Raw genomic sequence first — 27709 nt, forward strand, 5'->3', positions numbered from 1 at the left:
TCTGTCCCTCTCTCCCCCTCTGTCCCTCTCTCCCGCTCTGTCCCTCTCTCCCGCTCTGTCCCTCTCTCCCGCTCTGTCCCTCTCCCTCGCTCCGTCCCTCTCTCCCGCTCCGTCCCTCTCTCCCGCTCTGTCCATCTCTCCCGCTCTGTCCATCTCTCCCGCTCTGTCTCTCTCTCCCGCCCGGTCCCTCTCTCCCGCTCCGTCCCTCTCTCCCCCTCTGTCTCTCTCTCCTGCTCTGTCCCTCTCTCCCGCTCTGTCCCTCTCTCCCCCTCTGTCCCTCTCTCCCCCTCTGTCCCTCTCTCCCCCTCTGTCCCTCTCTCCCGCTCTGTCCCTCTCTCCCGCTCTGTCCCTCTCTCCCGCTCTGTCCCTCTCTCCCGCTCTGTCCCTCTGTCCCGCTCTCTCCCTCTCTCCCGCTCTGTCCCTCTCTTCCGCCCTGGCCCTCTCCCGCTCTGTCCCTCTCTCCCGCTCTGTCCCTCTCTCCCGCTCTGTCCCTCTCTCCCGCTCTCTCCCTCTCTCCCGCTCTGTCCCTCTCTTCCGCCCTGGCCCTCTCCCGCTCTGTCCCTCTCTCCCGCTCTGTCTCTCACACACACTCACTTTCCTGGAGGTGTTCTCTAAAATGCAGCAGCACATTGACGACACTTTACGTGATGCCTGTGTAGGATGTGAGATGGCCTGTGATTCCAGTCAAGGGGCACCTTTGCCAATGACTGTGTGTTGCTTTTTATTGCAGTACATGGGTTGTGTGGAAGTCCTCCAGTCAATGCGAGCGTTGGATTTCAACACTAGGACACAAGTCACAAGGTACGTCCAAGATTTATTGGGAAAATATCGCTTGGTTCACCGCTTGAACTCAGTCCTAAGCATTTTCGGTTCCACTCGTCTTCCTCCATCTTACATTTTCCTTCCTCTGTTGTCAAGAGTTTGAGAAGAAAGTTGATTAAATTTCTATTCAAAATTTCTGAAGGAGAAGCTTCAGGGAACTTAAATGGGTCGAGGATGTAACTCGGAGGGTTGACGTGGGGGAGCTAGTGGATGTGGTATATTTAGACTTTCAGAAGGCGTTTGACAAAGTCCCGCGTAACAGGTTAGCGTGTAAAAGTAAAGCCCATGGGATTGGGGGAAATGAAAAATGAGAATCGCTTAGAAAAGAAAAGCCCCATGTATTGAGGTGGCTAGAAAACTGGTTGGTTGAGAGGAAACAAAGAGTAGGGATTAACGGGTCCTTTTCAAATTGGCAGGCTGTGACTAGTGGGGTACCGCAGGGATCAGTGCTGGTACCCCAGCTATTCACAATGTAAATCAATGATTTAGATGAGGGAACAAAATGTCACATCTCCAAATTTGCCGATGACACCAAGCTGGGTGGGAGGAGGATACAGAGAGCCTTCAGTGTGATTTGGACAAGTTCAGTGAGTGGGCCAGTGAATGGCGGATGCAGTTTAATGTGGATAAATGTGAGGTTGTCTACTTTGGCCGCAAAAAAGGAGAAGGCAGACTATTATCTGACTGGCCATAAATTAGGAGAGGAGAATGTGCACCGAGACCTGTGTGTCCGCGTACACCAGTCGCTGAAGGTAAGCTGCAGGTGCAGCAGGCGGTAAAGAAGGCAAATGGTACGTTGGCCTTCATAGCGAGAGGATTCGAGTACAGGAGCAGGGATGTCTTGCTGCAATTGTACAGGGACTTGGTGAGGCCACACCTGGAGTATTGTGGGCAGTTTTGGTCTCCTTCTCCGAGGAAGGACGTTCTTGCTCTGGAGGGAGTGCAGCGAGGGTTTACCAGACTGATTCCTGGGATGGCGGGACTGACGTACGAGGAGAGATTGAGTGGGTTAGGATTGTTCTCGCTGGAGTTCAGAAGAATGAGGGGGGGGGGGGGAATCTCATAGAAACCGATACAATTCTAACGGGACTGGACAGGGTAGATGCAGGAAGGATGTTCCCGATGGTGGGGGGGGGTGTCCAGAGCCAGGGGCTCACAGCCTGAGGATACGGGGCAGACCATTTCGGACAGAGATGGGGGGGACATTTCTTCACCCAGTGAGTGGTCGGCCTGTGGAATTCGTCACCACGGGAAGTAGTTGAGGCCAAAACGTTGATGGTTTCGAGAAGCAGTTCGATATAGCACTTGGGGGCGAAGGGGATCGAAGGATATGGGGGGAAAGCGGGATTAGGCTGTTGAGTTGGATGATCAGCCATGATCGTGATGAATGGTAGAGCAGGCTCGAAGGGCCGAATGGCCTCCTCCTGCTCATGAGGAGAGGATCAGCAAAGTTGGGGGCCTGGATCCCGTTGGAGTTCAGCAGAACGGGAAGCGATCTGATTGGATCGCTGCTGAGAGGGTGCTTCCCCCTCGTGAGGGATTCCAGAACTCGGGGAGGGGGGGGGAACGGAGCCGCCAAGTCAGCCGTGAGCTTACACTCAACGGCCCACGGCCTCCGCTGCCCTCTGGGGGCGGGGTCTCCACAGACAATCTAACCCCCTCCCTTCGGAGCGAAGAAATCGCCCCCCCCCCCCCCACCTCCAAACCTCCGTCTTCAACGTGGAGGGCCATTCGTCCCCTCGAGCCTGTTCCACGATGAAAGGATTGTTCTGATTATCGGGGAAAGGCGGAGCAGAGCCCCCCCCTCCCTCCCCCGACCCGCCCGTTGGCGCTGCTGGTTTGGGAAATGAATTTTAATCTTTGCCCCCCCCCCCCCCTCCCCCCTTGCAGGGAAGCAATAAGCGTGGTGTGTGAAGCTGTGCCGGGAGCGAAGGGGGTCTTCAGGAAGCGGAAGGTAAGTCGAACGGTTCGAGAGCCCGTCCCCGATACCCTCTGCTGCCGTGAGCGCGGGTACAGGAGCTGCCACGGTGCGCCCCGCAATTTGAAAGAACCTGCATTTCCGTAGCCCCTGCCGCCACCCCGCCGCGTCCCGATTAGCTGCCGCTGTGGCCGGGCAGGGAGGACCCCGGTGAGCAGCAGTGCGACAGAGAGCCAGGCCCTCAATCCCGAGTGGCGACGCTCAACAGTTTCCCGTAATCAGTTCGAGCTGTAACGTTGGCTCGCTTACGTTTGCTGGAAGCCGCATCCCCTCGCCCACAGGGACCCGCTTGCTGCAAAGAAAAGGAACATGCCCAAGCCTTTACCTTTTTCGAATTACCCAGGAGCTTCGAGAGCCTATAGTTCCCCTGTGCTTTCTGTGGCCAATCAGAGTTGATATTCTGACCAATCATCAGCCCTTTTCCCCTGTAGTATATTGCGTTGTGATAGTTTGGAACTTGACATTCTTCCCCTGCGGTATAAATTGTTGTGATAGTTTGGAACTTGACATGCCTCACAGCGCCAGGGGCCCAGGTTGAATTCCGGCCCGCGGAGTGTGCACGTTCTCCCCGTGTCTGCGTGGGATTCCTCCGGGTGCTCCGGATTCCTTCCGCAGTCTAAAGGTGTGCAGGTTAGGTGGACTGGCCATGATAAATTGCCCCTCGGTGCCTAAAAGGTTAGGAGTGGATAAGGTGGGAGCTTGGGCCTACATAGGGTACTCTTTCAGAGGGTCGGTGCAGACTTGATGGGCCGAACGGCCTCCTTCTTGACTGTGGGCATTCTATGATTCTATACCATTCTTCCCCTGAAGTGTAAATTGTTGTGATAGTTTGGAACTTGCTATTTGTGCAAGGCCGGGACCGAACCCGGGTCCACGGTGCCGTGCAGCAGCAGTGCTAACCACTGCGCCATCGCGCCGCCCTCGACTATGGGAGGTGATTAGATTTCAGCTTGTGGTACGGCGATGTCGTTGCTGGGTGGAGCTACGCCATCAGGCATTTTGAGAAAGCGGTTCAGTTCTGAGCAGAATGAAGCTGCGTCCAGATGTTGAGCAGTTGTTGCTCTCATCGCAGTTCAGTTAAAAGAGATTAACGGTCTTTAAAGCACTGTAGACTTGTCTGAGAACAAAAGGGGGGGGGGGGGGGGCAGAGCTGAAACAATCTTGAGAAGTGATACAGCCAGAGTTTCTGGCTTGGTTCTGACAGGGGTCAGATCTTTCCGCAAAGTCGTAAACTATTGGGAATTCGGTCCAGTATCCAGCCACTGTTGGGGTCTGGTCCGGTTCCGGGATAGCGGGACAGAAACACTAGCCTAGATCAGTTGGGCTGCATGGCGTCTGCGAATCAACTTGATTTGCTTTACCTTTTTTTTTTGGTGGCTTGGGGAGCCTGCGTTTCCTGTACTTGCCCCCTTATCCGCCGAGGCCGATGCCTGCCCACCCCGAGCCTCGCTATAACCGGATGAATCAGCCTGGGTGGAGCTGCCGTTAAAAGCATTGTACATAATTGCTGGGTCGGTTGCCTCAGTGTTTAATTGCAATTGCAGTTTCTGAATATTTTATTATGGTGCCGTTTTAGTGGAGTGGCTCAGCTCTAAAGCCAGGACATTTTATCGAGCGGGCAGACTATAAAACAGCAGTAGCGATCCCATTAGCTCAGAGAGAGCTCCAAGACAGGGACAAGCAAGTCGCAGGAGACTATTACCGTACTGCTCAGGATAGAGCGGAATCTACAGGAGCCAGATACCATTGAAGTGTTTCTCTCGGGTCTCGCACACCTGGTTAAATTCCGGCCCCTCAAAGCATTCCCCCCCTCCCCCGATTTCCATCGCTCCACTATCGGCGGCTCTCCCTCTCTGTTTCTCTCTCTCTCACACACCCACAATCTCGCTCTCACACACAATCTCTCTCTCTCTCTCTCTCTCACACACTCTCTCTCTCTCTCTCTCACACACACTCTCTCACACTCACACACACTCTCTCTCACACACACTCTCTCCCTCACACTCTCTCTCGCACACACTCTCACACTCACACACACTCTCTCACACAGACTCTCTCTCTCACATTCTCTCTCACACACTCTCTCACACTCTCTCTTTCTCTCACACACAATCTATCTCTCTCTCTTTCACACACACACACTCTCTCTCTCTCTCTCACTCACACACTCTCTCTCTCACACTCACACACTCTCTCTCACACTCACACACTCTCTCTCACACTCACACACACTCACACACATTCTCTCTCACACTCTCACACACCCTCTCTTTCTCTCACACACAATCTATCTCTCTCTCTTTCACACACACACACACACACACACTCTCACACACACTCTCTCTCACCTCTCTCTCTCTCACTCTGTCACACACAATCTCTCATACACAATCTCTCTCACACACAATCTATCTCCCTCTCACTCTCTCTCACACACTCTCTCTCACACTCTCTCTCTGTCACACACAATCTCTCTCTCTCTCACATACACTCTCTCACACTCTCTCTCACACAATCTCTATCTCACAAAATCTCTCTCTTTCTCAATCTCTCTTTCACAATCTCTCTCTCACAATCTCTCTCTCACAATCTCTCTCTCACAATCTCTCTCATCCATTCTTTCCCTCTCTCTCCCTCTCACCCCCTCCCTCTCTGTCATTCTCTGTCTCTGTCTCCCCCTCTCTCTCTCCCTCTGTCATTCTCTCTCTCTCTCCCTCTCTCTCGCCCTCCCTCTCGCCCTCCCTCTCTCTCTCTCTCTCCCCCTCTGTCATTCTCTCTCTCTCTCTCTCTCTCTCCCTCTCTCTCGCCCTCCCCCCCCCCTCTCTCTCTCTCTCTCTCTCTCTCCCCCTCTGTCATTCTCTGTCTCTCTCTTCCTCTCTCCCTCTCTCTCTCTCTATCTCTGTCGCTCACCACAACCCTCTCATTCACTCTCTCTCTCTTTTGAATACTGCAGATTCTCTTTCTCTCGCCCTCTTTTTCTCTCTCTCTCTTTCCAACTATCCCTTTCTCTGTCTTATTCTCGCTCTCTCTTCCCCCTCTCCACCCCTATTCGCTCTCTCTCTACCCCTCTGTTTCTACCCCTATCAGACCCTTCTCGATCCCCTCTTTTTCTGCACAATGTTCATAGAATCATAGAATTTACAGTGCAGGAGGAGGCCATTCGGCCCATTGAAAAATCGCCCTAGCCAAGCCCACGCCGCCACACCATCCCCCGTAATCCAGCAACCCCGTAACCTTTTTGGACACTAAGGGACAATTTAGCACAGCCAATCCACCCAACCTGCCCATCTTTGGACACTAAGGGACAATTTAGCACGGCCAATCCACCCAACCTGCCCATCTTTGGACACTAAGGGACAATTTAGCATGGCCAATCCACCTAACCTGCACATCTTTGGACACTAAGGGACAATTTAGCACGGCCAATCCACCTAACCCGCACATCTTTGGACACTAAGGGACAATTTAGCACGGCCAATCCACCCAACCTGCCCATCTTTGGACACTAAGGGACAATTTAGCACGGCCAATCCACCCTACCTGCCCATCTTTGGACACTAAGGGACAATTTAGCACGGCCAATCCACCTAACCTGCACATCTTTGGACACTAAGGGGCAATTTAGCACGGCCAATCCACCTAACCCGCACATCTTTGGACACTAAGGGACAATTTAGCATGGCCAATCCACCTAACCTGCACATCTTTGGACACTAAGGGGCAATTTAGCACGGCCAATCCACCTAACCCGCACATCTTTGGACACTAAGGGACAATTTAGCATGGCCAATCCACCTAACCTGCACATCTTTGGACACTAAGGGGCAATTTAGCGCGGCCAATCCACCTAACCTGCACATCTTTGGACACTAAGGGGCAATTTAGCACGGCCAATCCACCTAACCCGCACATCTTTGGACACTAAGGGACAATTTAGCACGGCCAATCCACCTAACCCGCACATCTTTGGACACTAAGGGACAATTTAGCACGGCCAATCCACCTAACCTGCACATCTTTGGACACTAAGGGACAATTTAACACGGCCAATCCACCTAACCCGCACATCTTTGGACACTAAGGGACAATTTAGCACGGCCAATCCACCTAACCTGCACATCCTTGGACACTAAGGGACAATTTAGCATGCCCAATCCACCTAACCCGCACATCTTTGGACACTAAGGGACAATTTAGCACGGCCAATCCACCCAACCTGCCCATCTTTGGACACTAAGGGACAATTTAGCACGGCCAATCCACCCTACCTGCCCATCTTTGGACACTAAGGGACAATTTAGCACGGCCAATCCACCTAACCTGCACATCTTTGGACACTAAGGGGCAATTTAGCACGGCCAATCCACCTAACCCGCACATCTTTGGACACTAAGGGACAATTTAGCATGGCCAATCCACCTAACCTGCACATCTTTGGACACTAAGGGGCAATTTAGCACGGCCAATCCACCTAACCCGCACATCTTTGGACACTAAGGGACAATTTAGCATGGCCAATCCACCTAACCTGCACATCTTTGGACACTAAGGGGCAATTTAGCGCGGCCAATCCACCTAACCTGCACATCTTTGGACACTAAGGGGCAATTTAGCACGGCCAATCCACCTAACCCGCACATCTTTGGACACTAAGGGACAATTTAGCACGGCCAATCCACCTAACCCGCACATCTTTGGACACTAAGGGACAATTTAGCACGGCCAATCCACCTAACCTGCACATCTTTGGACACTAAGGGACAATTTAACACGGCCAATCCACCTAACCCGCACATCTTTGGACACTAAGGGACAATTTAGCACGGCCAATCCACCTAACCTGCACATCCTTGGACACTAAGGGACAATTTAGCATGCCCAATCCACCTAACCCGCACATCTTTGGACACTAAGGGACAATTTAACACGGCCAATCCACCTAACCCGCACATCTTTGGACACTAAGGGACAATTTAGCACGGCCAATCCACCTAACCCGCACATCTTTGGACACTAAGGGACAATTTAGCACGGCCAATCCACCTAACCCGCACATCTTTGGACACGAAGGGACAATTTAGCACGGCCAATCCACCTAACCCGCACATCTTTGGACACTAAGGGGCAATTTAGCACGGCCAATCCACCTAACCCTCCCAAAAAGCCTGTCCACCATCTACAAGGACACAAGTCAGGAGTGCGATGGGAGACTCTACACTTGCCTGGATGAGGACGACTCCACTCATTCCTAGGGGTGCACATCACCAACAATCTGTCCTGGTCCACCCACGTCGACGCTACCACCAAGAAAGCACAACAGCGCCTATACTTCCTCAGGAAACTAAGGAAATTCGGCATGTCCACATTAACCCTTACCAACTTTTACAGATGCAACATAGAAAGCATCCTATCGGGCTGCATCACAGCCTGGTATGGCAACTGCTCGGCCCAGGGCCGCAAGAAACTTCAGAGAGCCGTGAACACCGCCCAGTCCATCACACGAACCTGCCTCCCATCCATTGACTCCATCCGCACCTCCCGCTGCCTGGGGAAAGCGGGCAGCATAATCAAAGACCCCTCCCACCCAGCTTACTCACTCTTCCAACTTCTTCCATCGGGCAGGAGATACAGAAGTCTGAGAACACGCACGAACAGATTCAAAAACAGCTTCTTCCCCACTGTCACCAGACTCCTAAATGACCCTCCTATGGACTGACCCGATCTCTCCACACATCTTCTCTACTGTGTAACACTGCGCTCCTGTACGCTTCATTCGATGTCCACATGTATTGAGGTTGTGAAAAGCGCTACACGAGTGCAAGTCCTCCGCGGGCTTAATTGGTCGCTTCTGAATTGATCTGTTTGTGTGTTCTGTGTGTCCCCCCCACCCCCCCCCCCCCCCTCCCCCGCAGCCCTGTAGCCGGTCCCTCAACACCATCTTGGGGAAAAGCAACCTGCAGTTTGCCGGAATGCCCATCACCCTGACCATCTCCACCAGCAGCCTCAACCTCATGGCGTCCGACTGCAAACAGGTGAGTGAGTCCCGCCCCGAGGCAGACGCAGGCGACCCGCTTTGAGTGGGCGCGGGTGCCAGCGGGGCGGACTGACCGGCAAAGGCGGTGCGCGGGAGGAGGCTATGGGTGGGTGCGGGCGCCGCACTCGGACGCCCCCGCGCGGTTAGGCCACGCCTGGGAATGACGTCGCAGCCAAGTCAGCCCTTCTAGAAGGCAGAGGGTAGCAATGGAGGGATGCTTTTCTGATTGGAGGGCTGTGACCAGTGGTGTTCCGCAGGGATCAGTGCTGGGACCTTTGCTCTTTGTAGTATATATAAATGATGTGGAGGAAAATGTAACTGGTCTGATTAGTAAGTTTGCAGACGACACAAAGGTTGGTGGAATTGCGGATAGCGATGAGGACTGTCAGAGGATACAGCAGGATTTAGATTGTTTGGAGACTTGGGCGGAGAGATGGCAGATGGAGTTTAACCCGGACAAATGTGAGGTAATGCATTTTGGAAGGTCTAATGCAGGTAGGGAATATACAGTGAATGGTAGAACCCTCAAGAGTATTGACAGTCAGAGAGATCTAGGTGTACAGGTCCACAGGTCACTGAAAGGGGCAACACAGGTGGAGAAGGTAGTCAAGAAGGCATACGGCATGCTTGCCTTCATTGGCCGGGGCATTGAGTATAAGAATTGGCAAGTCATGTTGCAGCTGTATAGAACCTTAGTTAGGCCACACTTGAAGTATAGTATTCAATTCTGGTCGCCACACTACCAGAAGGATGTGGAGGCTTTAGAGAGGGTGCAGAAGAGATTTACCAGGATGTTGCCTGGTATGGACGGCATTAGCTATGAGGAGCGGTTGAATAAACTCGGTTTGCTCTCACTGGAACGACGGAGATTGAGGGGCGACCTGATAGAGGTCTACAAAATTATGAGGGGCATAGACAGAGTGGATAGTCAGAGGCTTTTCCCCAGGGTAGAGGGGTCAATTACTAGGGGGCATAGGTTTAAGGTGTGATGGGCAAGGTTTAGAGGAGATGTACGAGGCAAGTTTTTTACGCAGAGGGTAGTGGGTGCCTGGAACTCGCTGCCGGAGGGGGTGGTGGAAGCAGGGACGATAGTGACGTTTAAGGGGCATCTTGACAAATACATGAATAGGATGGGAATAGAGGGATACGGACCCAGGAAGTGTAGAAGATTGTAGTTTAGTCGGGCAGCATGGTCGCCACGGGCTTGGAGGGCCGAAGGGCCTGTTCCTGTGCTGTACTTTTCTTTGTTCTTTGTTCTTTGTACGTCAGCTCCGTCCCAGTTGCTGCTTTCCCAAACTCCGTTGCCTTTCAGCCCTGCCCAAGGAAATAATCTTGTCTCTTGCCTTTGCAGATAATTGCCAATCACCACATGCAGTCCATATCGTTTGCCTCCGGAGGCGATCCAGTAAGTGCTCGTGTCCTGTTCTGACCCGCTGCTCGATTCCCGTACGGTGCATCGGGTGCGTTGGCCCGGTGGCTCTTGTCTGGATTGGCGGAGCGTGCTGGCATTTACCCGTTACAGCACGGCGGAGCGGTAATGCCACGGGGCTGGGAATCCGGAGGTCCAGAGACCCCCCCTCCCCATCCGCCTCCCGAAAGGATTTCTTTAAAAAAAACATTGTGATCACTATTGCCCAAGATTGATTGAAATGTTTGACAGGTGAAGCGAGGAAACGATCCCCCCCCCACCCCCCCCCCCCCACCGAGGATGCGAGATGTCTGGACCCCGTCTCCGAAACAGACGATGTGTCGCAAATAGGAGCAAGTAGGAGGCCGTTCGGCCCCTCGGGGCCTGCTCCGCCTTTCGTTACGACCACCGCGTTTCCCGCCACGACGCGTTTCCGTCACCCGCTGTGCCGCCCACGGTGACAGCGAGTAACCGTGTGCGGGGGGGGGGGTCGCTGGCTGTAGCGCGTGCGAGCGTTTACCCTGCTTTGACAGCGCCCCGTCCCGTGGGGGCCCCCCCCCCCCTCCGGCCGCTGCCTAACCCGCCCTCTGCATCTTCCCTTCGCAGGACACCGCTGAGTACGTCGCCTACGTTGCCAAAGACCCCGTGAACCAAAGAGGTGGGTCCGCAGCTTTGTTGCCACCTTGCCGTGGAAACGGTCGTCGGTCGCCCCGGGTGGAGCGCCTCTATTGCACCCCCGCCCACCCGCCCTAAATGTCCCTTTTGTGTTTTAGCTTGCCATATATTAGAGTGCCCGGATGCATTAGCCCAGGACGTGATCAGCACCATAGGTCAGGCCTTTGAGCTGCGGTTCAAGCAGTACCTGAAGAACCCTCCCAAACTGGTGACGCCACACGACAGGTAACATGCCTCACGCAAGAACTATTACAGGGTGGGCTTCCAGGGGGGGGGTCCCCTCGCTGGTGCCTCCGCAAGAGCGGCGGCTTGCATTTGTATAGCGCCGTCGACGTCCGCGGGAGCAGCCGCTTGGCGGTCTGGGACTTGAGCATTTGCCGAAAAGGGCGTCGGGGTTTCACCGTGGACTCGCCAGGGCAGCGGGCCGGCGCAGTGTGGGGGGGGGGGGGGGGCTCGCCCACTGTCTCTCACTGTGACCCCGCCCCGGGGGGGGGGGAGGGTCTCGCCCACTGTCTCTCACTGTGAACCCGCCCCCGGGGGGGAGGGGCTCGCCCACTGTCTCTCACTGTGACCCCGCCCCCGGGGGGGAGGGGCTCGCCCACTGTCTCTCACTGTGACCCCGCCCCCGGGGGGGGGGGGGTCGCCCACTGTCTCTCACTGTGACCCCGCCCCCGGGGGGGGAGGGGCTCGCCCACTGTCTCTCACTGTGACCCCGCCCCCGGGGGGGAGGGGGGGGCTCGCCCACTGTCTCTCACTGTGAACCCGCCCCCGGGGGGCAGGGGGCTCGCCCACTGTCTCTCACTGTGACCCCGCCCCCGGGGGGGGCTCGCCCACTGTCTCTCACTGTGACCCCGCCCCCGGGGGGGGAGGGGCTCGCCCACTGTCTCTCACTGTGACCCCGCCCCCGGGGGGGAGGGGCTCGCCCACTGTCTCCCACTGTGACCCCGCCCCCAGGGGGGAGGGGCTCGCCCACTGTCTCTCACTGTGACCCCGCCCCCCGGGGGGGAGGGGGCTCGCCCACTGTCTCTCACTGTGACCCCGCCCCGGGGGGGGGGGAGGGTCTCGCCCACTGTCTCTCACTGTGAACCCGCCCCCGGGGGGCAGGGGGCTCGCCCACTGTCTCTCACTGTGACCCCGCCCCCGGGGGGGAGGGGGGGGCTCGCCCACTGTCTCTCACTGTGAACCCGCCCCCGGGGGGCAGGGGGCTCGCCCACTGTCTCTCACTGTGACCCCGCCCCCGGGGGGGGGGTCTCGCCCACTGTCTCTCACTGTGACCCCGCCCCCGGGGGGGAGGGGGGGGCTCGCCCACTGTCTCTCACTGTGACCCCGCCCCCGGGGGGGAGGGGCTCGCCCACTGTCTCTCACTGTGACCCCGCCCCCGGGGGGGGGGCTCGCCCACTGTCTCTCACTGTGACCCCGCCCCCGGGGGGGCTCGCCCACTGTCTCCCACTGTGACCCCGCCCCCGGGGGGGAGGGGCTCGCCCACTGTCTCTCACTGTGACCCCGCCCCCCGGGGGGGAGGGGCTCGCCCACTGTCTCTCACTGTGACCCCGCCCCCGGGGGGGGAGGGGCTCGCCCACTGTCTCTCACTGTGACCCCGCCCCCGGGGGGGAGGGGCTCGCCCACTGTCTCCCACTGTGACCCCGCCCCCGGGGGGGGGCTCGCCCACTGTCTCCCACTGTGACCCCGCCCCTGGGGGGGGGGAGGGGCTCGCCCACTGTCTCTCACTGTGACCCCGCCCCCGGGGGGGGAGGGGCTCGCCCACTGTCTCTCACTGTGACCCCGCCCCCTGGGGGGAGGGGCTCGCCCACTGTCTCTCACTGTGACCCCGCCCCCGAGGGGAGGGGGGGCTCGCCCACTGTCTCTCACTGTGACCCCGCCCCCGGGGGGGAGGGGCTCGCCCACTGTCTCTCACTGTGACCCCGCCCCCGGGGGGGAGGGGCTCGCCCACAGTCTCTCACTGTGACCCTGCCCCGGGGGGGGGGGGGCTCGCCCACTGTCTCTCACTGTGACCCCGCCCCCGGGGGGGAGGGGGGGGCTCGCCCACTGTCTCTCACTGTGACCCCGCCCCCGGGGGGGAGGGGGCTCGCCCACTGTCTCTCACTGTGACCCCGCCCCCGGGGGGGGAGGGGGCTCGCCCACTGTCTCTCACTGTGACCCCGCCCCTGGGGGGGGGGCTCGCCCACTGTCTCTCACTGTGACCCCGCCCCCGGGGGGGGGAGGGGGCTCGCCCACTGTCTCTCACTGTGACCCCGCCCCCGGGGGGAAGGGGCTCGCCCACTGTCTCTCACTGTGACCCCGCCCCCGGGGGGGAGGGGGCTCGCCCACTGTCTCTCACTGTGACCCTGCCCCGGGGGGGGGGGGGGGGGGGCTCGCCCACTGTCTCTCACTGTGACCCCGCCCCCGGGGTGTGAGGGGGGGCTCGCCCACTGTCTCTCACTGTGACCCCGCCCCGGGGGGGAGGGTCTCGCCCACTGTCTCTCACTGTGACCCCGCCCCCGGGGGGGAGGGGGGGCTCGCCCACTGTCTCTCACTGTGACCCCGCCCCCGGGGGGGGAGGGGCTCGCCCACTGTCTCTCACTGTGACCCCGCCCCCGGGGGGGGAGGGGCTCGCCCACTGTCTCTCACTGTGACCCCGCCCCGGGGGGGAGGGGCTCGCCCACTGTCTCTCACTGTGACCCCGCCCCCGGGGGGGAGGGGGGGGCTCGCCCACTGTCTCTCACTGTGACCCCGCCCCCGGGGGGGGGCTCGCCCACTGTCTCTCACTGTGACCCCGCCCCCCGGGGGGGAGGGTCTCGCCCACTGTCTCTCACTGTGACCCCACCCCTGGGGGGGAGGGGCTCGCCCACTGTCTCTCACTGTGACCCCGCCCCCGGGGGGGGCTCGCCCACTGTCTCCCACTGTGACCCCGCCCCCGGGGGGGAGGGGGCTCGCCCACTGTCTCTCACTGTGACCCCGCCCCCGGGGGGGAGGGGCTCGCCCACTGTCTCTCACTGTGACCCCGCCCCCGGGGGGGGAGGGGCTCGCCCACTGCCTCTCACTGTGACCCCGCCCCCGGGGGGGGAGGGGCTCGCCCACTGTCTCTCACTGTGACCCCGCCCCCGGGGGGGGAGGGGCTCGCCCACTGTCTCTCACTGTGACCCCGCCCCCGGGGGGGGAGGGGCTCGCCCACTGTCTCTCACTGTGACCCCGCCCCCGGGGGGGAGGGGCTCGCCCACTGTCTCTCACTGTGACCCCGCCCCCGGGGGGGGAGGGGCTCGCCCACAGTCTCTCACTGTGACCCTGCCCCGGGGGGGGGGGGGGCTCGCCCACTGTCTCTCACTGTGACCCCGCCCCCGGGGGGGAGGGGGGGGGCTCGCCCACTGTCTCTCACTGTGACCCCGCCCCCGGGGGGGAGGGGGCTCGCCCACTGTCTCTCACTGTGACCCCGCCCCCGGGGGGGGAGGGGGCTCGCCCACTGTCTCTCACTGTGACCCCGCCCCTGGGGGGGGGGCTCGCCCACTGTCTCTCACTGTGACCCCGCCCCCGGGGGGGGAGGGGGCTCGCCCACTGTCTCTCACTGTGACCCCGCCCCCGGGGGGGAGGGGCTCGCCCACTGTCTCTCACTGTGACCCCGCCCCCGGGGGGGGAGGGGGCTCGCCCACTGTCTCTCACTGTGACCCCGCCCCCGGGGGGGGTGGGGGGGCTCGCCCACTGTCTCTCACTGTGACCCTGCCCCGGGGGGGGGGGGGGGCTCGCCCACTGTCTCTCACTGTGACCCCGCCCCCGGGGTGTGAGGGGGGGCTTGCCCACTGTCTCTCACTGTGACCCCGCCCCCGGGGGGGGGAGGGGGCTCGCCCACTGTCTCTCACTGTGACCCCGCCCCCGGGGGGGAGGGGCTCGCCCACTGTCTCTCACTGTGACCCCGCCCCCGGGGGCGGAGGGGGCTCGCCCACTGTCTCTCACTGTGACCCTGCCCCGGGGGGGGGGGGGGGGCTCGCCCACTGTCTCTCACTGTGACCCCGCCCCCGGGGTGTGAGGGGGGGCTCGCCCACTGTCTCTCACTGTGACCCCGCCCCGGGGGGGAGGGTCTCGCCCACTGTCTCTCACTGTGACCCCGCCCCCGGGGGGGAGGGGGGGCTCGCCCACTGTCTCTCACTGTGACCCCGCCCCCGGGGGGGAGGGGCTCGCCCACTGTCTCTCACTGTGACCCCGCCCACGGGGGGGGAGGGGCTCGCCCACTGTCTCTCACTGTGACCCCGCCCCCGGGGGGGGGGCTCGCCCACTGTCTCTCACTGTGACCCCGCCCCGGGGGGGAGGGGCTCGCCCACTGTCTCTCACTGTGACCCCGCCCCCGGGGGGGAGGGGGGGCTCGCCCACTGTCTCTCACTGTGACTCCGCCCCCGGGGGGGGGCTCGCCCACTGTCTCTCACTGTGACCCCGCCCCCCGGGAGGGAGGGTCTCGCCCACTGTCTCTCACTGTGACCCCACCCCTGGGGGGGAGGGGCTCGCCCACTGTCTCTCACTGTGACCCCGCCCCCGGGGGGGGCTCGCCCACTGTCTCCCACTGTGACCCCGCCCCCGGGGGGGAGGGGGCTCGCCCACTGTCTCTCACTGTGACCCCGCCCCCGGGGGGGAGGGGCTCGCCCACTGTCTCTCACTGTGACCCCGCCCCGGGGGGGGAGGGGCTCGCCCACTGCCTCTCACTGTGACCCCGCCCCCGGGGGGGGAGGGGCTCGCCCACTGTCTCTCACTGTGACCCCGCCCCCGGGGGGGGAGGGGCTCGCCCACTGTCTCTCACTGTGACCCCGCCCCCGGGGGGGAGGGGCTCGCCCACTGTCTCTCACTGTGACCCCGCCCCCGGGGGGGGAGGGGCTCGCCCACTGTCTCTCACTGTGACCCCGCCCCCGGGGGGGAGGGGCTCGCCCACAGTCTCTCACTGTGACCCTGCCCCGGGGGGGGGGGGGGGGGCTCGCCCACTGTCTCTCCCTGTGACCCCGCCCCCGGGGGGGATGGGGGGGCTCGCCCACTGTCTCTCACTGTGACCCCGCCCCCGGGGGGAGGGGGCTCGCCCACTGTCTCTCACTGTGACCCCGCCCCTGGGGGTGGAGGGGGCTCGCCCACTGTCTCTCACTGTGACCCCGCCCCTGGGGGGGGGGGGGCTCGCCCACTGTCTCTCACTGTGACCCCGCCCCCGGGGGGGGAGGGGGCTCGCCCACTGTCTCTCACTGTGACCCCGCCCCCGGGGGGGAGGGGCTCGCCCACTGTCTCTCACTGTGACCCCGCCCCCGGGGGGGGAGGGGGCTCGCCCACTGTCTCTCACTGTGACCCCGCCCCCGGGGGGGGTGGGGGGGCTCGCCCACTGTCTCTCACTGTGACCCTGCCCCGGGGGGGGGGGGGGCTCGCCCACTGTCTCTCACTGTGACCCCGCCCCCGGGGTGTGAGGGGGGGCTCGCCCACTGTCTCTCACTGTGACCCCGCCCCGGGGGGGAGGGTCTCGCCCACTGTCTCTCACTGTGACCCCGCCCCCGGGGGGGAGTGGGGGCTCGCCCACTGTCTCTCACTGTGACCCCGCCCCCGGGGCGGGAGGGGCTCGCCCACTGTCTCTCACTGTGACCCCGCCCCCGGGGGGGGAGGGTCTCGCCCACTGTCTCTCACTGTGACCCCGCCCCCGGGGGGGAGGGGGCTCGCCCACTGTCTCTCACTGTGACCCCGCCCCCGGGGGGGAGGGGGGGGCTCGCCCACTGTCTCTCACTGTGACCCCGCCCCCGGGGGGGAGGGGGCTCGCCCACTGTCTCTCACTGTGACCCCGCCCCCGGGGGGGAGGGGGGGGGCTCGCCCACTGTCTCTCACTGTGACCCCGCCCCGGGGGGGGAGGGTCTCGCCCACTGTCTCTCACTGTGACCCCGCCCCCGGGGGGGGAGGGGGGGCTCGCCCACTGTCTCTCACTGTGACCCCGCCCCCGGGGGGGAGGGGGCTCGCCCACTGTCTCTCACTGTGACCCCGCCCCGGGGGGGGAGGGTCTCGCCCACTGTCTCTCACTGTGACCCCGCCCCCGGGGGGGAGGGGGGGCTCGCCCACTGTCTCTCACTGTGACCCCGCCCCCGGGGGGGAGGGAGGGTCTCGCCCACTGTCTCTCACTGTGACCCTTCCCCAGGATGGCCGGTTTTGACGGTTCGGCGTGGGATGAGGAGGACGAGGATCCGGTGGATCACCAATACTACAACGACTTCCCGGGAAAAGAGCCGCCCCTGGGGGGCCTGGTGGACCTGAGGCCCCGGGAAGCGGCGGCGGCGGCACCGAGGAATCCCGCAGCCCTCTCGTCACCGCATCCGAATCAGCACGGAGCTACTCTGGTCAGTGACGGCGCTCCGGCGGGTGACGGCGCTCCGCGTGACAGCGCTGGGAATGCCCCCCCCCCTCCCCCCCCCATCACCGGGGCCCGAGGAGAGAAACGTGTCCGATTCCGAGAGGGTTTGACAGAACTGTACGAAACCTTGGTTAGGCCGCAGCTGGAGTGCTGTGTGCCGTCCTCGTCGCCACTCTCTCGGAAGGATGTGACCGCGCTGGCGAGGGTGCGGGGGGAGATTCACCCAGGATGCTGCCTGGGCCGGAGCGTTTCAGCTGTGGCGAGAGGCTGGTTAGGCCGAAGTTGTTTTCCTTGGAGCTGAGGAGGCGGAGGGGGGGGGAACCTGATCGAGGGGGACAGAATGATGAGGGGCAGAGATAGAGTAGACAGGAATAAACGTTTCCCCTTGGTGGAGGGATCAATGACCAGGGGGCAGAGATTTAAGGCGAGGGGCAGGAGGTTTAGAGGGGATGTGAGGAAAAACCTTTTCACCCAGAGGGGGGTGGGAGTCTGGAACTCGCTGCCCGAAAGGGGGGTGAAGGCAGAGACCCTCGTAACGTTTAAGAAGTATTTAGATGGGCCAAGTGCTGAAAATTGGGGTTGTTTCTGACCGGTGCAGATGAGCGAGGGGCCTTTGCTGTGCTGGAGACCAGTACGGCTCTAAAATTGTTAAATTGCCCACAATCGGGCAGGGGTTCGCACGGGGAGAAGGGCAACTTTAGGATTGGTGCCCGTAGAATCGATTCCAAAGAGAGGTCAACGACCCACGTCGGCGACAGAGACCCAGGTTGAAGGGGAATTATACAGAGGCCATCTGCAAGGCCTGTAAGCCAGGCCTGACCACTCGTCTGCTAGGACAAAGAAGCCTCGCAGCCTTCCTTTCAAACTCCCCGCGGTTGGAACATCAACCACCTCAGGAAAACAGACAGAGGGACAATTTGTCGAGGCCCCCCCCCGCGGAGAGTGGGGAGCTGTGCGACGGAGGCCAGGCCCATGCCGGCAAGCGCAGTCAAAGTTGCCGCCTTCAAATGTTGGCGGGGGGGGGGGGGCATAAATGATCCAACAGCCACTCTGGGAAGAAGAGCAGGCGGGGCGGAGTGGGTGGGGGTTCCCCCTCTTGCCCTGGGACCTCCATCGAACCGTCGATGTTTGCGGAATCCTGCCGTGCACAAAATGGCTGCCGCATTTCCTCGAGGAGGTTCCTCGTCGGGCGCGGGGCGCTTCTCGACTATGCCGCGCCGGCGAAAGGTGCCAGAGGAACGCGGGCTGTTGTTACAGAAGTTTTCTTTTCGTTCCCGCGGTGCAGCCCATGGGCCAAGCTTCGGGGAACGTCTACGACATTCGGTCCTCGGACTCGCCGCAGCAGCTGTCTGCAGTGCAAGGTACGGCGCACTAAACCGGCCGGTGGGTCTTTATGGGAAGAGTTTACCCGCCCCACCGATCCACAGGATCATGGTGGAGATTGCTTCCATGGGCGTTTAGCCAACGCCTCGAACCGCTGCAGGCCGGGTGGTTAGACTCAGCATCCCCACCCCTCCACTCCCTCCCCTCACCTCTACTCCCTCCCCTCCACTCCCTCCCTCCCCTCCCTCCCCTCCACTCCCTCCCTCCCCTCCCTCCCCTCCACTCCCTCCCCTCTCCTCTCTTTCCTTCCCTCTCCTCTCTTCCCTTCCCTACCCTCTCCTTTCCCCCCCCCCTCCCCCCCCTCTCACCTCCAAGAAGTGCGACAAGATCTGTAACATCCGCCTCCTTCGCGAGGACAGGCCGTTACTTGAAGCTCTCATCGGGAGGGCAGCAGTCCTGACTGCCCTCTCCTCCACTCAACTCACTTCACCTCTCCCCTCCGCCAGTAGAGGCACGGAAGTGTCACCCTTGGCAATGACCTCTGGCCCTGACGAACGGCCAACTAGGCCAAGGCTTGTGGATGCCGGCCAGATTCAATTAACCGTAAGGCTCTGAGGCCTAGTCACTCCGCGGTTGGAGAAACATGTAAAAAATCCCCCCCCATCCCTGGTGTAGAGTCTAGAGTGCGGGAAAGGGGATGAAGGGCGGCCATTTTGGATCGAGCAGAGGACATCTCTTCCCTCACGAGGGGATGGTGGCCTAGTGACAATGACGCTGGGCTAGAGGGCCCAGGGTAATGCTCTGACGGGGGTCGGCGGGGGGGGGGGGGGTGTCAAATCCCCCACCAGAACAGCCGGGGCGATTTAAATTCGATAAATAAAATCTGGGATTGAAAAACGAATCTGGGTAACGCGACCATGACAACGATCATCAAGTGTGGTAAAAGAAAAACTTCTGGATCACTCCTGTTAGGGAGGGAAATCTGCCGTTCTCCCCCTTGTCTGGCCTACACGTGACTCCAGACCCCAGCCCCCACTCCCTGCCAACGTGGCCGCCGGAGCATGTTTGGGCAGTTGCACTGTTGGGCGAACTGCCTCGTTAAAAGATGGCGACTGGCTCGACCTTCAGTCTTAAAGGGCGGCACAGTGGCTAGCACTGCTGCCTCACTGCGCCGAGGTCCCGGATTCAATCCCGGCCCCGGGTCACTGTCCGTGTGGAGTTGGCACATTTCTCTCCGGGTCTGCGTGGGTCTCACCCCCTCAACCCAAAAAGATGGGCAGGTCAGGTGGGTTGACCACGCTAAACTGCCCCTAAATTGGAAAAAAAAATAATTGGGTACTCTAAAAATTTATAATTTAAAAAAATTGCCCCTTAGTGTCCAAAATGTTAGGTGGGGATAAGGTGGAGGCGTGGGAGTACGTGGCGTGCTCTTTCAAAGGGCCTGTGCAGACTCGATGGGCTGAATGGCCTCCTTCTGCACTGTAAATTCTATGATATAAATCAACACTTTGGGGGGGCGGGGGGGGGGAGGAAGCAGAAGGTGTTTGTATCTCTGCTGAGCTGGGTGTAGAATAAACTTGCTGAAGGTAACAGACAAGCTGCTGTATTAATCCTCCATCACATGCTCCTATTTTATTTAACGCCCCCGCCCTATCAGGTGCTTCCCAGCAGAGGTTCGCTCCGCCCGGGTTACCAAGCGGCAAGACTGGCAGCCGGTCCGACCTGTTCGACGACCCCTCGTACGTCAACGTACAGAACCTGGACAAGTCGAAGCCCCCCACGGCGGGCCACACCAACGGCAGTATCCAGAGGGACGTCTTCGACATGAGTGAGTGTCGGTCGCTTATGTACGGTGATAGGTGGTGCGACCGGGTCGCCCTGGAGAGGATGGGGGCGGCACGGTGGCGCAGTGGTTAGCACTGCGGCCGCAACGGCGCCGCGGTCCCGGGACCGATCCCGGCCCCGGGTCACCGTCCGTGTGGACTTTGCGCGTTCTCCCCGTATCTGCGTGGGTTTCCCCCCACAATCCAAAAAGATGCGCGGGGTAGGTGGGTTGGCCACGCTAAATTGGCCCTTAATTGTGGGGGAAAGAAAGAATTGGGTACTCTGATTTTTTTTTTTTTTCGTTTATAAATTTAATGTGCGACAGTCACTAATGGATCCGTTCGGGAATACAGGAGAAACGTCTTTATCCAGGGAGTGGGGGAGAATGTGGCACTCGCTCCCACAGGGAGTGGGGGAGAATGTGGGACTCGCTCCCACAGGGAGTGGGGGAGAATGTGGGACTCGCTCTGGCTCTCTCTCGCACTCTGGCTCTCTCTTGCGCTCTGGCTCTCTCTCTCTCTCACACTCTGGCTCTCTCTCTCGCGCTCTGGCTCTCTCTCTCATGCTCTGGCTCTCTCTCTCATGCTCTGGCACTCTCTCGCGCTCTGGCTCTCTCTCTCACACTCTGGCTCTCTCTCTCGCGTTCTGGCTCTCTCTCATGCTCTGGCTCTCTCTCTCTCACACTCTGGCTCTCTCTCACACTCTGGCTCTCTCTCTCGCGCTCTGGCTCTCTCTCTCATGCTCTGGCTCTCTCTCTCTCACACTCTGGCTCTCTCTCTCGCGCTCTGGCTCTCTCTCTCATGCTCTGGCTCTCTCTCGCGCTCTGGCTCTCTCTCTCATGCTCTGGCTCGCTCTCTCACGCTCTGGCTCTCTCTCGCGCGCTCTGGCTCTCTCTCGTGCTCTGGCTCTCTCTCGCGCACTCTGGCTCTCTCTCGCGCTCTGGCTCTCTCTCTCTCTCACGCTCTGGCTCTATCTCTCTCTCACGCAATCTGGCTCTCTCACGCTCTGGCTCTCTCTCTCGCGCGCTCTGGCTCTCTCTCGCCTCCTGGATCTCTCTCTCTCTCGCGCTCTGGCTCTCTCTCTCGCACTCTGGCTCTCTCTCTCTCGCACTCTGGCTCTCTCTCTCTCGCACTCTGGCTCTCTCTCACGCTCTGGCTCTCTCTCTCTCTCGCACTCTGGCTCTCTCTCACGCTATGGCTCTCTCTCTCTCGAACTCTGGCTCTCTCTCGCACTCTGGCTCTCTCTCGCGCTCTGGCTCTCTCTCTCTCGTGCTCTGGCTCTCTCTCTCTCTCTCTCTCACGCTCTGGCTCTCTCTCTCTCTCGCAGTCTGGCTCTCTCTCGCGCTCTGGCTCTCTCTCTCTCACGCTCTGGCTCTCTCTCTCGCACTCTGGCTCTCTCTCGCGCTCGGGCTCTCTCTCTCTCACGCTATGGCTCTCTCTCTCTCACGCTATGGCTCTCTCTCTCTCGCACTCTGGCACTCTCGCGCTCTGGCTCTCTCTCACGCTCTAGCTCTCTCTCTCTCTCGCACTCACGCTCTCTCGCGCTCTGGCTCTCTCTCTCTCACGCTCTGGATCTCTCTCTCTCTCGCGCTCTGGCTCTCTCTCTCTCGCGCTCTGGCTCTCTCTCACGCTCTGGCTCTCTCTCGCTATCTGGCTCTCTCTCTCGCACTCTGGCTCTCTCTTGCGCTCTGGCTCTCTCTCTCTCGTGCTCTGGCTCTCTCTCGCACTCTGGCTTTCTCTCTCTCGCGCTCTGGCTCTCTCTCGCTCTCTGGCTCTCTCTCTCACGCTCTGGCTCTCTCTCTCGCACTCTGGCTGTCTCTTGCGCTCTGGCTCTCTCGTGCTCTGGCTCTCTCTCGCACTCTGGCTCTCTCTCTCTCGCACTCTGGCTCTCTCTCGCGCTCTGGCTCTCTCTCGCGCTCTGGCTCTCTCTCTCTCACGCTCTGGCTCTCTCTCGCACTGGCTCTCTCTCGTGCTCTGGCTCTCTCTCGCACACTCTGGCTCTCTCTCTCTCGCGCACTCTGGCTCTCTCTCGCGCTCTGGCTCTCTCTCTCTCCCACGCTCTGGCTCCCTCTCTCGCACTCTGGCTCTCTATGGCTCTCTCTATCGTGCTCTGGCTCTCTCTCTCTCTCGCACTCTGGCTCTCTCTCTCTCTCGCACTCTGGCTCTCTCTCTCTCTCGCACTCTGGCTCTCTCACTCTCTGCCTCTCTCTCGCACTCTGGCTCTCTCGCGCTCTGGCTCTCTCGTGCTCTGGCTCTCTCTCTCTCTCGCACTCTGGCTTTCTCTCTCTCGTGCTCTGGCTCTCTCTTGCACTCTGGCTCTCTCTGGCTCTCTCTCTCTCGCGCTCTGGCTCTCTCTCTCTCGCGCTCTGGCTCTCTCTCTCTCGCGCTCTGGCTCTCTCTCTCTCGCGCTCTGGCTCTCTCTCTCGCACTCTGGCTCTCTCTCGCACTCTGGCTCTCTCTCTCTCGCGCTCTGGCTCTCTCTCGCTCTCTGGCTCTCTCTCTCTCGCGCTCTGTCTCTCTCTCGCTCTCTGGCTCTCTCTCTCGCTCTCTGGCTCTCTCTCTCGCACTCTGGCTCTTTCTCGCGCTCTGGCTCTCTCTCTCGGGCTCTGGCTCTCTCTCTCGCGCTCTGGCTCTCTCGTGCTCTGGCTCTCTCTCTCGCACTCTGGCTTTCTCTCTCTCGCGCTCTGGCTCTCTCTCGCACTCTGGCTCTCTCGCTCTCGCACTCTGGCTCTCTCTCTCTCTCGCACTCTGGCTCTCTCTCGCACTCTGGCTCTCTCTCGCGCGCTCTGGCTCTCTCTCGCGCGCTCTGGCTCTCTCTCGCGCGCTCTGGCTCTCTCTCTCTCGCGCTCTGGCTCTCTCTCTCGCGCTCTGGCTCTCTCTCGCTCTCTGGCTCTCTCTCTCTCTCGTGCTCTGGCTCTCTCTCTTGCACTCTGGCTTTCTCTCTCTCACGCTCTGGCTCTCTCTCGCACTCTGGCTCTCTCTCTCTCGCACTCTGGCTCTCTCCCTCTCTCGCACTCTGGCTCTCTCTCGCACTCTGGCTCTCTCTCGCGCGCTCTGGCTCTCTCTCTCTCGTGCTCTGGCTCTCTCTCTCGCGCTCTGGCTCTCTCTCGCTCTCTGGCTCTCTCTCTCTCTCGCACTCTGGCTCTCTCTCTCTCGCTCTCTGGCTCTCTCTCTATCGCTCTCTGGCTCTCTGGCTCTCTGGCTCTCTGGCTCTCTTGCGCTCTGGCTCTCTTTCGCACTCGGGTTCTCTTTCGCTCTCTGGCTCTCTCTCTCTCTCGCACTCTGGCTCTCTCTCGCGTTCTGGCTCTCTCTCGCGCTCTGGCTCTCTCTCCCTCTCGTGCTCTGGCTCTCTCGTGCTCTGGCTCTCTCTCTCGTGCTCTGGCTCTCTCTCTCGTGCTCTGGCTCTCTCGTGCTCTGGCTCTCTCTCGCACTCTGGCTCTCTCTCTCTCTGGCTCTCTCTGTCTCTGGCTCTCTCTCTCTCTCACACTCTGGCTCTCTCTCGCTCTCTGGCTCTCTCTCTCTCGCACTCCGGCTCTCTCTCGCTCTCTGGCTCTCTCTCGTGCTCTGGCTCTCTCGCGCTCTGGCTCTCTCCCTCTCGCACTCTGGCTCTCTCTCTCACGCTCTGGCTCTCTCTCTCTCTCTCGCGCGCTCTGTCTCTCTCTCGCTCTCTGGCTCTCTCTCCCTCTCGCGCTCTGGCTCTCTCTCTCGCGCTCTGGCTCTCTCTCTCTCTCGCACTCTGGCTCTCTCTCTCTCGCGCTCTGGCTCTCTCTCTCTCTCTCACACTCTGGCTCTCTCTCTCTCGCGCTCTGGCTCTCTCTCGCGCTCTGGCTCTCTCTCTCTCGCTCTCTCTCTCGCACTCTGGCTCTCTCTCGCGCGCTCTGGCTCTCTCTCTCTCGCGCTCTGGCTCTCTCTCTCGCGCTCTGGCTCTCTCTCGCTCTCTGGCTCTCTCTCTCTCTCGTGCTCTGGCTCTCTCTCTCGCACTCTGGCTTTCTCTCTCTCGCGCTCTGGCTCTCTCTCGCACTCTGGCTCTCTCTCTCTCGCACTCTGGCTCTCTCTCTCTCTCGCACTCTGGCTCTCTCTCGCACTCTGGCTCTCTCTCTCTCGCACTCTGGCTCTCTCTCTCTCTCGCACTCTGGCTCTCTCTCGCACTCTGGCTCTCTCTCGCGCGCTCTGGCTCTCTCTCTCTCGTGCTCTGGCTCTCTCGCGCTCTGGCTCTCTCTCGCTCTCTGGCTCTCTCTCTCTCTCGCAGTCTGGCTCTCTCTCTCTCGCGCTCTGGCTCTCTCTCTATCGCTCTCTGGCTCTCTCGCTCTCTGGCTCTCTTGCGCTCTGGCTTTCTTTCGCACTCGGGCTCTCTTTCGCTCTCTGGCTCTCTCTCGCACTCTGGCTCTCTCTCTCTCTCGCACTCTGGCTCTCTCTCGCGTTCTGGCTCTCTCTCGAGCTCTGGCTCTCTCTCCCTCTCGTGCTCTGGCTCTCTCGTGCTCTGGCTCTCTCTCTCGTGCTCTGGCTCTCTCTCTCGTGCTCTGGCTCTCTCGTGCTCTGGCTCTCTCTCGCACTCTGGCTCTCTCTCTCTCTGGCTCTCTCTGTCTCTGGCTCTCTCTCTCTCACACTCTGGCTCTCTCTCGCTCTCTGGCTCTCTCTCTCTCGCACTCCGGCTCTCTCTCGCTCTCTGGCTCTCTCTCGTGCTCTGGCTCTCTCGCGCTCTGGCTCTCTCCCTCTCGCACTCTGGCTCTCTCTCTCACGCTCTGGCTCTCTCTCTCTCTCTCGCGCGCTCTGTCTCTCTCTCTCTCTCTCTTGCGCTCTGGCTCTCTCTCGCTCTCTGGCTCTCTCTCCCTCTCGCGCTCTGGCTCTCTCTCTCGCGCTCTGGCTCTCTCTCTCTCTCTCTCGCACTCTGGCTCTCTCTCTCTCGCGCTCTGGCTCTCTCTCTCTCTCTCTCACACTCTGGCTCTCTCTCTCTCGCGCTCTGGCTCTCTCTCGCGCTCTGGCTCTCTCTCTCTCGCTCTCTCTCTCGCACTCTGGCTCTCTCTCTCTCGCGCTCTGGCTCTCTCTCTCTCGCGCTCTGGCTCTCTCTCTCTCGCGCTCTGGCTCTCTCTCTCTCTCTCACACTCTGGCTCTCTCTCTCTCGCGCTCTGGCTCTCTCTCTCGCGCTCTGGCTCTCTCTCTCTCTCGCACTCTGGCTCTCTCTCTCTCTCTCACACTCTGGCTCTCTCTCTCTCGCGCTCTGGCTCTCTCTCTCTCTCTCGCGCTCTGGCTCTCTCTCTCTCGCTCTCTCTCTCGCGCTCTGGCTCTCTCTCTCGTGCTCTGGCTCTCTCTCTCTCTCGCACTCTGGCTCTCTCTCTCTCGCGCTCTGGCTCTCTCTCTCTCTCTCTCACACTCTGGCTCTCTCTCTCTCGCGCTCTGGCTCTCTCTCTCGCGCTCTGGCTCTCTCTCTCTCTCGCACTCTGGCTCTCTCTCTCTCGCGCTCTGGCTCTCTCTCTCTCTCTCACACTCTGGCTCTCTCTCTCTCGCGCTCTGGCTCTCTCTCTCTCACACTCTGGCTCTCTCTCGCTCTCTCTCTCGCGCTCTGGCTCTCTGCGGGTTGGGCAGACTCGAGGGGCTGTTGTGTCCGGATTGTTGCCATCGCTGCCTTCCTGACCTCGTGCCTCCTCTTTGTGCCACAGAGCCGTTTGAGGACGCCCTGAGGGCCCCGCATCCTGTGGCCCCCGCCAGCAGCCCCCCGAGCCACATCACTGCCTCCATGGAGGAGCAGCTCCGCAGGGAGATCTGGTATCACGGCAAGATGAGCCGCAAGGAGTCGGAGAAGCTGCTGCTGTCCAACGGCGACTTCCTGGTGCGGGAGAGCAACACCACACACGGCCAGTATGTGCTGACCGGCCTGCAGAGCGGACAACCCAAACACCTCCTCCTCGTCGACCCAGAGGGAGTGGTAAGTGTCGTCCGGTATCGGTGCAGTAACGACAGCCCCCCCCCCCCCCCCCAACACACGCACACCCCGTGCTGTACCTGTCCTGGGAGAGTTTGATGGGGACAGTGTAGAGGGAGCTTTACTCTGTATGTAACCCCGTGCTGTACCTGTCCCGGGAGTGTTTGATGGGGACAGTGTAGAGGGAGTTTACGCTGTATCTAACCCCGTGCTGTACCTGTCCCGGGAGTGTTTGATGGGGACAGTGTAGAGGGAGCTTTACTCTGTATCTAACCCCGTGCTGTACCTGTCCTGGGGGTGTTTGATGAGGACAGTGTAGAGGGAGCTTTACTCTGTGTCTAACCCCGTGCTGTACCTGTCCTGGGAGAGTTTGATGGGGACAGTGTAGAGGGAGCTTTACTCTGTGTCTAACCCCGTGCTGTACCTGTCCTGGGAGTGTTTGATGGGGACAGTGTAGAGGGAGCTTTACTCTGTATCTAACCCCGTGCTGTACCTGTCCTGGGAGTGTTTGATGGGGACAGTGTAGAGGGAGCTTTACTCTGTATCTAACCCCGTGCTGTACCTGTCCTGGGAGTGTTTGATGGGGACAGTGTAGAGGGAGCTTTACTCTGTATCTAACCCCGTGCTGACCCTGTCCTGGGAGTGTTTGATGGGGACAGTGTAGAGGGAGCTTTACTCTGTATCTAACCCCGTGCTGTACCTGTCCTGGGAGTGTTTGATGGGGACAGTGTAGAGGGAGCTTTACTCTGTATCTAACCCCGTGCTGTACCTGTCCCGGGAGTGTTTGATGGGGACAGTGTAGAGGGAGCTGCACTTGGTTTGGATAGACCACTAAATTAAATGTAGATGGTGCAGATTTACAGCGTTTATTATGAAGTGCTCATTAACTCCCCTCTCCCCTTGTTTGTTGCCCCCCCCCCCCCCCCAGGTGAGGACGAAGGATCACAGGTTCGAGAGCGTGAGTCACCTGATCAGCTATCACATGGACAACCATCTGCCAATCATATCGGCCGGCAGTGAGGTGTGCCTGCAGCAGCCGGTGGAGAGGAGACTGTAGGGTCGAGGGGGAGGGAGGGGGAGGGGAGGGTCAACGTGACCCCGGACTCGTCAACGAGCCCCCCCCCCCAAGAGGGACGACAATCGGACCATGGCGGAAACTCACTGAAACGCTGCTAACGTTCTCTCTCTCTCACTCACCCGAAAACGTTCTCTCTCCCGACTGACCGTGACAACGGCTGGATTCCGTGGCCATCTCCCTGGCCCTTTGGCACAGACCCTGGGGGTTATCTTCGCCTGTTACGTCACCCGGATTCCGGCCCTCTTCTCCAGCCTCGATCAGCCTCTCCTGTAGGCCAAACTCTGGGGAGTGGGATCCCC

The 27709-nt window shown here is 60.6% G+C and overlaps 2 protein-coding genes across 3 annotated transcripts in view; one reads left to right on the forward strand and one right to left on the reverse strand.

Moving 5' to 3' along the window:
* The window catches only part of LOC140402969 (semaphorin-6D-like), a 1151034-nt gene that overhangs the window by 569307 nt on the left and 554018 nt on the right, over positions 1-27709 (reverse strand). The window lies entirely within an intron of this gene.
* On the forward strand, positions 729-27521 carry LOC140402962 (SHC-transforming protein 1-like). The gene is made up of 11 exons (XM_072490610.1): positions 729-801; positions 2713-2776; positions 8713-8832; positions 10186-10239; positions 10849-10900; positions 11016-11142; positions 17054-17252; positions 18552-18627; positions 20247-20417; positions 26070-26335; positions 27261-27521. The coding sequence occupies exons 1-11, from the start codon at positions 734-736 to the stop codon at positions 27387-27389; spliced, it is 1326 nt and encodes a 441-aa protein (XP_072346711.1). The 5' UTR covers positions 729-733; the 3' UTR covers positions 27390-27521.

This window comes from Scyliorhinus torazame, chromosome 26, assembly GCF_047496885.1.
Source record: "Scyliorhinus torazame isolate Kashiwa2021f chromosome 26, sScyTor2.1, whole genome shotgun sequence".
NCBI classification, from domain to species: Eukaryota; Metazoa; Chordata; class Chondrichthyes; order Carcharhiniformes; family Scyliorhinidae; genus Scyliorhinus; species Scyliorhinus torazame.

Bases quoted from the DNA above. Each gene is read 5' to 3' on its own strand.
- LOC140402962 (XM_072490610.1), top strand. From the start codon at position 734: ATGGGTTGTGTGGAAGTCCTCCAGTCAATGCGAGCGTTGGATTTCAAC. The intron at 2,777-8,712 runs GTAAGTCGAACG...CCTCCCCCGCAG, and splicing joins GGGTCTTCAGGAAGCGGAAG to CCCTGTAGCCGGTCCCTCAA. The intron at 10,901-11,015 runs GTGGGTCCGCAG...TTTGTGTTTTAG, and splicing joins AGACCCCGTGAACCAAAGAG to CTTGCCATATATTAGAGTGC.